Genomic DNA, 9,251 nt, shown 5'->3' with positions numbered 1-9,251 from the left:
CAAATTTCTGTTGAAATAACGGGTAGAGATTGTTGTCATACTTTTTTATTAATCCACTAGCATAAATCTTTTAATTGGTAGAAATTACCTTCAATGTCATTATTGTTTTAAGTGCCAATCCCTAGAAGTGGCAATGGGCATGGGCTGAGCGAGATGTGGCCAGCCCGCATTCCATGCCTAATATCACGTCGGCTTAGAAATGAATGGGCTGGGTTAGGTTAATCTAGTCTTGAGTTGGCGCGACAAGTAGGTTTGGAAAGTTTAGCGTGCATGACATGCAAGACTAAAGCTAGTATGGTGCACTTTTACACCTTACAACAACAACCAAACCTTATCCCTAGGTGTGGTCGACTATATGGATCATTTTACGCTAGCTCTATCTCCTACTATATATGGATCGTTTAATTGGTTTTGAAGGACATCTATTGCAAATGCTCTTTTCGTGAAAACCTCTTCTTTTTTTTTTTTCCTGAAACTTGTCTCTTCTTCTCGCTTCAAATCTTTATGGTTCTTGATGGTTTCTTGAGATTATCCTGTAGTTTTGCCTTTCTTTCTTTAATTTCAATGACAAAGAGAATAGCCAGTCTGATGACTTGGTATCGTTCTTAGCATCTTTAGAATTGTGACATCGCTGCGTTTCCTCTATAAAGAAATGTCGTTTTGTTTTGTGTAGGATATTCTCGGACGTTGCTGGGGATGTAACTATTTATGTGGATGGCCAATCGTTCCTATTGCACAAGGTATACATTCTTAAACTAGCTCTGCAGACATATCTTGATATTGTTTTTCATAACTTCCTTTTTAATTTTTGCATATTGTTGTCCAAGTTCCCTCTGGTTTCACGAAGTGGAAAAATCTGGAAAATGGTAGTTGAATCCAGGGAGCCAGACCTTTCCAGATTAGAGCTTCATGAGGAGATATGACTTGCGTGTGTGAACAATTTTTATCTTCTTTGAATTTTTATATATGACTTGCGTGTCTAGCAGGGCTGGATAGAAGATATCATGTGTGAACAATTTGAATACCACTGCTTTATATGTTAATAAATTTGAAGAAATATAACCACGGCTGGCTATACATAGTATAATCTCATCATGGTCTAAGGCCTTCATCAAAAAATGGTTCAGCATCAAAATCAAAGGTCAGGAGAGCCATGTCGACGAGATTGATAGCAAAGGTATGCCTGGTTTCTTCTTCTTGTTCAATTCCAGAAACCCTAGTCGACGAGAATAAAGTGCACTTGTTTGCCTGCTTTTCTCCCTAGTCGTCTTCATCTTGTCGACAAGATGATTTATTTGTCTGTTTGCTGGAGAAAATGATACAACAGTTAGAGGAGTCTGATGTAGCTTGTTGGCACTTGTTTGCCTGCTTTTCTCTCATCTTTTTTCTATTCCTAGCTTTCAAAGCATTTGTCTATCTTAGACTTGTTTGTTTGACAGAATCAATATGATTTTCTTCCTTTATAAAGAACCAAGGACAATAAAAATTGTCACAAACAATTTGGTGAGGAGATCATGGCCTCTGTGAAAGCATGTGCTCCATACTTCTATATGATTGTGTCCCAGTTCGCGTATGCTGGATCCAGCATCCTCGGCAAGCTTGCATTAGGACAAGGACTAAGTGCACTTGTCTTCGTAGTGTACAGGCACCTTATTGCCATGCTCATCTTGGCTCCTCTTGCTTATGTGCTCGAAAGGTTCAAGGAGCATGTCTCATTAGAATTGTTGAGAATAAGATATATGACTACAAATTGAATGTTTTTAAACTCATCTCATGGTTGTAGGAATCGAAGACCCAGCTTCTCATTTGGTGTCATGCTAAAAATATTCATTCTTGCTATGTTGGGTATAACAATTCAGCAAAATGTATACTACGTTGGACTCCATCTCATTTCTCCAACTGTTGCCAGTGCCTTGGGCAATGTCATTCCTGCTTTTACTTTCTTATTGGCAATTGTACTGAGGTTGATTCAGATATTAATTCCAAGTAATTTTACAGTGAATTTAGTTCATTCAAATATCATTCTATATTTGGTCTTTTTTTGCTCAGGATGGAAAAGCTCAACTTGAAGACTGTAAGAGGGAGGGCCAAGCTTGCAGGGGCCATCTTCTGCATCACTGGTTCCCTGATCTTCACATTTTGGAAAGGTCATTTTGTTGGGGGCCTTTGTTACTTCACCTATGATCCAACTTCATTTCGAAAGTCCTGAGAAAGGCGATGCCTGGCTTAAAGGCTCTGCTCTTATGCTATTCGGCTATTTTGCATGCAGTGTATCACTTGTTCTTCAGGTATTGCGTCAATGGTGTCCCTTGTGTTGTCACATGTATCACTTTTGATGTAAAAAAAATGTTTGGGTATTTTATGGATATTGTTGTAAGAAGATTATTTATATAATTTGTGAATATTTGTGTATTTTATGGATATTATTGAATGAAGAATATTTGTACAATTTGTGAATATTTGTGTATTTTTTTTTGTTATTGTCGGTTTTAAAATCAAATCTGTGTTGTTAAAATATATACATATTACATCGGTTTTCCACCGATGTAAAACTGGTGTTATAAAGTAATATTACATCGGTTTTACACCGTTGATGAAACGGTGTCGTTAAGTGATACTACACTGGTTAATAACCGATTCGAAGACCGGTGTCATTAAGTGATACTACACCGGTTTTAACCCGATGTCTAAAATGGCAGACTTTTAACATCGGCTTCATAGACATCGGTCGAAAATCAAATAGACACCGGTGGAAAACCGATGTCTATGAGCGATTTTGTTGTAGTGAAGTTTCAAATAAGCTGACTCAGAATCTCTATTTGAAGCTTGGGATAGATACAATAGTATGCTCAGACAATGCCCTCACCACGGTTTGGAAAGATGGTTAGTGTTGCATACTTTCTATAATGGTATTAATTATCATACCAAAGTGTCCCTTGATTCAGCTGCTGGAGGGGCACTCATGAATAAAAATTTGGATGAAGCTGAGGAAATCATAGAGAGTGTAGCACAAAATCATCATCAATGAGCAAATGAAAGAAGTGGTGGTCATCCTTCAATAAACCCAATAACAAAAGCATCAGGAAAGTTTGATGTTGATGCAGTGACTTTATTGGCTGCAAAACTTGATGCTCTTACAAAAAAATTTGAGAATATGGGGACTAGTTCAAATATGGTAAATTCCATTGCTATATCTTGTGAAGTATGTGGGAGTTCAGAACATTCAAATGACTCATGTTCATTGGGAGCTATCACTGTACAAATTAATCAATTGGATCAATGCAATGCAATCATGGGTTTCAATCAAAGACAGAACAACCCATACTCAAATACTTACAACCTTGGATGGAAAAATCATCCAAATTTCTCTTACAGAAATAATCAGGATCAAGGACCATCTATGGGGGCAAGACCAAATTTTCAATCTGGGCAACAAAATTTTCAGCAATAATCTTTTCAAGGCTTTCCTACATCTAAAATTGAAAAGATGCTTGAAGAAATCATCTCCAATCAAAATGAAATGAAGCAGGATTTATTGAAGCTTACTCAGAGAATGGATAATTCTGAAAAGCATCAAAAGATTCAAGATAGCCAAATTGCCCAGCTAGCTTCCTCATCTTCTAGAGCACTAGGACAACTTTCTGGAAAACCTGATGTAAATCCTATGGAGCATTGCAACATAATTGAGTTTAGGAGCGGACGAACCTTGGGAAATCCCCAAGTGACTGCTCAAAAAGGGATGCAAAATGAAGAAGAGCTCTCTCCTCCTACACCTAGTTAGATTTTTGATAATGAGGAGAATACCATTGAGGTTGAAGAGACTCTTCCACTGAACCTGTAACGCCCGCCCTTCCAGGTAGCACTAAGGCCACCCCGGAGGGACGGACGTCACTGAAACATAGACATCAATTATACTAATGCATATGGATTCATGGCAGCGGAAGAACTTATTTAAAATTTTTTTTCTTTTATCATATGCATTTAGTTTACTTATCATGGCATGTGAATCAAAGCATACTGAACATTATCATCATATCATCATTATTCTAACATGAGTAACATATCATAAGTGTATGAAATACTAGCTGAAATCATCAGCATAAGCATAGGTCCAACATTGTTCACATGCATAACTTAGATAATTCAAAGAAACTTAAATAGATCTATCCACCAGCACTTCCACACACATCTTCCTTGCCTTTCCTGCTCTGCTCCCCTTAAACAATCCATTCCTTGCCTTTATCTGCAGTACAAGGAAAACGTGTAGCTATAAGCCAAAGGCTTAGTGAGATCCTTGCCTACCCATAAATCCGAAAAACACATAACATAACATAACATGTAGAAAACATAGCATAGCATAACATAGCATGGAGAGTCATAACATAGAACATATCTTATCATGTAAAAACCATAACAACTCATAGCATAACATGAGGGAAAGCAGAACATAATATATCATATCACATAAGGAGCATAACATATCAAAGTCTATCATGTGAGTGTATATCATGATTCATATCACATTCTATAAGCACATATCATGAAGCCTATCATATCATGTAAACATGTATCATAACTCATACCTGTTCATAAGGGTGCATAAACATAATTTCATAAATATGTGCATGTAGATGCAATATGTATATTTTTAAAACATGTATCATGGAATGCACATATGCATCATGCTTCTTTCAAAACATATAGTATACATACTTGAATATCATATCATCATCATCATGAGAAGGGCCCTGGCTTGTACCACATGTAAACATAAATGTGCGCAATCCAAGGTAGCTAGCCCCGAACCTACTAGGGATCTAGGTCCGTTCATAGTCCGTCGACCTAGGGGCGTACTGAGGAGCCCATCCCTTAACGAGGTCCGTTCATAGTCCGTCGACCCCGGGGCGCTTATGGAGCCCACCCTTGGTACAAGCCATACAAAGTAAAATATCATGCATATCATATCTCATCATATCATACATGTCATAATTCTTGTCATATCATTAAGGGAGCTCTTGATCCCAACATAAGGGAAGCATCTCTTTACCATAGCATGAAGAGTGCTCTTGATCCCAACTTAAGGGAAGCAACTCTTTTCCATAACATGAAGAGTGCTCTTGGTCCCAGCTTAAGGGAAGCAACTCTTTAGGCTTTTCTTCTTACATAAGCCATTCATACATGCATTATGAAACATAACATGTTCTTATCATAACATAAAGCATAACATGCCATTTTCATATCATCAAACATGGCATATCATCTCATGAACTTAGCATACATATCATGAACATGGCATATCATATCATGAGTCTAGCATATCATATCATTAACATGGCATATCATGTCATAAGTCTATCATGTCATATCATAAACATGACACATCTTATCATAAGACATAGAAATGCAACATATCATAAAGCATGAAAGCTTACTCCACTTATATATCAAAGACTACATATCATGAAAATGCCTAAGCATGTTTGGTTAGGTTTAAACTCTTTCCTAACCCAATTTATCCATCTTGGCCGAACCATATCAGTAGGTTTCATCCTCATTTCATTCCATATTAAGCATAGAACTTACCCACATAACATGTAAAACATAATCTAAGCACATACAAGGTAATATACTTCATGAATAAGCATGTTTGAGTTCAAAACTCTAACCTTAACCCATTTATCTCAATTTGGACAAAACATATCAGTAGGTTCTTATATCATTTGGTTCCATATGAAGCATAAAACTTATCCACATAGCATGTAAACTTGATCTAAGCACATACAAGGCAATATACTTCATGAATAAGCATGTTTGAGTTCAAAACTCTAACCTTAACCCATTTATCTCAATTTGGACAAAACATATCAGTAGGGTTCTTATTTCATTTGGTTCCATATGAAGCATAAAACTTATCCACATAGCATGTAAACTTGATCTAAGCACATACAAGGCATTGTAATTCATGAATAAGCATGTTTGAGTTCAAAACTCTAACTCTAACCCATTTATTTCAATTTGGCAGAAACATATCAGTAGGATTTCATATCATTCTACTCCATAAGAAGCATAAGACTTAAACATGTAACATGCACATTTAATCTAAGTTCCTATAGAGCATAGTACAAGTACCTACAAGGAACCATACTTCATGAATAAGCCTATTTGAGTTCAAAACTCTAACCCTAACCCTTTTATTTTCATTTGGCCGAAACATATCAGTAGGGTTTCATGTCTTTTTATCCCTTAGGAAGCATAAAACTTAAACATGTAGCACGCACATTTAATCTAAGTACCTATAGAACATTATACAAGTACTTACAAGGAACCATCCTTCATGAATAAGCCTATTTGAGTTCAAAAACTCTAACCCTAACCCTTTTATTTTCATTTGTCCGAATCATATCAGTAGAGTTCCATATCATTTTATTCCATAAGAAGCATAAAACTTAAACTTATAACAAGCCCATTTAATCTAAGTGCCTACAAGGTATTGTACTTCATGTTCTAAGCATATTTGAGTTCAAAAACTTAAACCCTAACCCATTTATTCAATTTGGCCAACCATATCAGTAGGGTTTACTACCATTTCATTCCATATGAAGCATAAAAACCTTAGTTATAAACATGTAAAAATTCATACATCACAAAGAGGTACAACTAGTATGGTTTCTAACTAAAATTCTTGACCTAAAGCCTTATAATCAATTTGGCCGAACCATATAGATAGGTTTCTCTTTTTTTTTTTTTCTTCACAACATGAAGAATGAAGACTAAACTAACAACATATGAAATTCATATATCATAGAGTAGAAATTTAAGCATGTGATCAAAGAAAAACTTGTTCTAGATCCTTTCTTCCATCCTTGGCCGAATCATGCAACAAGTTCTAAATTTCTTTTTCTTTTTTTTTTTTTATAACATGAAGCATCTCTTATCACTTGTTAACCCTAAGTGACTACCTATTCTTTATCTTGACCATCTTCTTTCAAGAAAAGTTTTAGAGTTTCGAAAGAGAAAAACATTCTAAAAACCGAAGCTACTTGTACTGCAGTGAGGGGATACTCACATCCTTGCGCTTGTTTTCCTTAGAGATTTAACCTTTTGTTGTGGATCCTTCCTAGAGAGGGGAAGCTTCCTTGCTCCTTGGTCTCGGCAAGAAGAAGGAATGAGTGAAGAAGGGGGCATGGTGAAGGAGGAAGGAGTAAGAGAGTGAATGAGAAAAATGCCAACTCATTTTAATTTCTTCCTTTTATTCATCATGAGGGGAGGAAGGAAAAATATATTTTTCTTCCTCCTTTCTTTTACTCTCTTCATCATTAAGAAAAGTCTAGATACATCCCTTCTTGGTGAGTAAGAAAGGAATATTCTAGAGCATCTCTTCATTAGAGAGGGAGAAGACAACTCTCACTTCTCCTTCTAAGAGAAGAGCCTTTTCTTCTTACATTTAATTATGGTTTCCCTCTCTTTCCCAACAATAATTTCTCTTGGTCTAGTGGTTATCTTATTCAGGTATCTAATGAGAGATCTAGAGTTCAAGTCCTAGACCTTATGTATTTTTATTTCTATTTTATTTATTTAAGTGTTCGGCTAGGAGCAAAAATTCAACTAAAGCATATATATATTTTTATTTATTTTTTATTCATGATAGAATATTCTAGAATTTTGCTAAGGACCCTATGGGTGTTACAGAACCATCAGAGAAAAATTATCCCTTTTCCCCAAATACTCAATATGCTTAAAAAGGATGAAGAATTTGGCAAATTTTTGGAGAAGGTTAAAGAGATATGCGTTGAAGTTCCTCTTATAGATGCTATTCTTCAAATGCCAAAGTTTGCCAAATTCCTGAAGGACATCATGTCAAATAAAAGAAAGAGAGGAGATGTAGAGACCATTGCACTAACTGAGGAATGCAGCGCTCTTTTGGTGAAGAACACTTCCCCGAAATTGAAGGATCCAGGGAGCTTTTATATTCCTTGCAATATAGGAACATAATTCATTGAAAAAGCTTTTTGTGATTTGGGGGCAAGTGTTAGCCTCATTCCCTATTCAATTTGTAATAAGTTAGGTCTCAAAAATATTAAACTTACTACTATGACACTACAACTTGCTGATCATGCCTGCAGGTACCCTATGGGTATTATTGAAGATGTGCTAGTAGAAGTTGGTGGGAGTATTATTCTCACAGATTTTGTTGTGTTGGACATGGAAGAGGACCCTAATATTCCTATCATATTAGGAAGATCATTCCTTGCTACAGCTGGAGCAATTATTGATGTTAAAAATCATAAGTTCTCATTGGTAATTGGTAAGGAACGGTTGGAGTATGATTTATCTAATGTCTCTAACCATGTTTCATCTCTTTTAAATGCTTGTAGCAGGGTAAGCATTTACAAACTTGAGGAATGGAATTTCCATCCTCATGGAAGGCCACCTAATGAAAAGAACAATTTGGTGGAGGATGTTGGGAGTAGACCTCCCAACAAAAATGAAAAATATGTTTGCCCTCCAAGGGCAAGGAAATGAGAAGAATAAGTTGGATTGGTCGAGCTAAAGACCCTAAACAAGCGCTTCTTGGGAGGCAACCCAAGGGTTCTTTTAGTTAGTTGTATTTTGTATTTTCATCTTTATTTTGTTTTCACTATTTTTCAATTTTGTGTTTAGGTTAAAATCTACTTCCATGAGCTAGCCATGACTTCTTCATGGGCATGGAAGTATTGGAGAAGTGGATTAGGAGAATAAACATCAAATGGAGTAAAACAGGGCGTGGCCGTGTGCTATACACGACCAAGCAAATGAAGCAGTGAAGGAAAAGGATCTGGCCGTGTCTACCAGACACGGCCGTGTAAAGTCTACAGACAAGGAAAGGGGCAAGGCTATGTTCCAGACACGGCCGTGTGAAGAATCCAGAGAAGGAGAGTTCTTCGGCCGTGTTCCAGACACGGTCGTGTGGAGAAATCAGTGCAAAAGCTTGCATCGGCCGTGTACCAAACACGATCATGTGCCAAATCCAGAGAAGAAAACTCAGAAGGCCGTGTCCCAGACACGGCCGTGTGAGGAAAGCTGAGAAGAAGGAAGTTGTGGCCGTGTCCCAGACATGGCCGTGTGAAGAATTCCAGAAAAGAAGATGGGTATGGCCGTGTCTTAGACACGACTGTGTGATGAGGCATGAACAAGGCCCTGTAATGAAACATGACCCAATCTATACCCTTTAAAAGGGTTAGGGAAAAGGGTGTGGGCGGTACACGACCGTG

At 37.0% G+C, this 9,251-nt stretch overlaps 1 protein-coding gene across 1 annotated transcript; it reads left to right on the top strand.

The window, feature by feature from the left end:
* The first annotated feature begins 1,619 nt into the window (after positions 1-1,619).
* Positions 1,620-2,317, top strand: LOC122032568 (WAT1-related protein At2g40900-like). The gene is made up of 2 exons (XM_042591873.1): positions 1,620-1,963; positions 2,050-2,317. Exons 1-2 carry the CDS (start codon positions 1,755-1,757, stop codon positions 2,207-2,209), a joined length of 369 nt encoding a protein of 122 aa, XP_042447807.1. The 5' UTR covers positions 1,620-1,754; the 3' UTR covers positions 2,210-2,317.
* Positions 2,318-9,251: the final 6,934 nt, after the last annotated feature.

The sequence above is a fragment of the Zingiber officinale genome, chromosome 11A, assembly GCF_018446385.1.
Source record: "Zingiber officinale cultivar Zhangliang chromosome 11A, Zo_v1.1, whole genome shotgun sequence".
In the NCBI taxonomy this organism is placed as follows: Eukaryota; Viridiplantae; Streptophyta; class Magnoliopsida; order Zingiberales; family Zingiberaceae; genus Zingiber; species Zingiber officinale.
The sequence above is the reverse complement of the archived record's forward strand: the minus strand, read 5'-3'. Positions and strand labels throughout refer to the sequence as shown.

Excerpts from the sequence above, each read along its gene's own strand:
- LOC122032568 (XM_042591873.1), top strand. The coding sequence starts at position 1,755 with ATGTTTTTAAACTCATCTCATGGTTGTAGGAATCGAAGACCCAGCTTC. Across the intron at positions 1,964-2,049 it reads TTATTGGCAATTGTACTGAG|GATGGAAAAGCTCAACTTGA; the intron begins GTTGATTCAGAT and ends TTTTTTGCTCAG.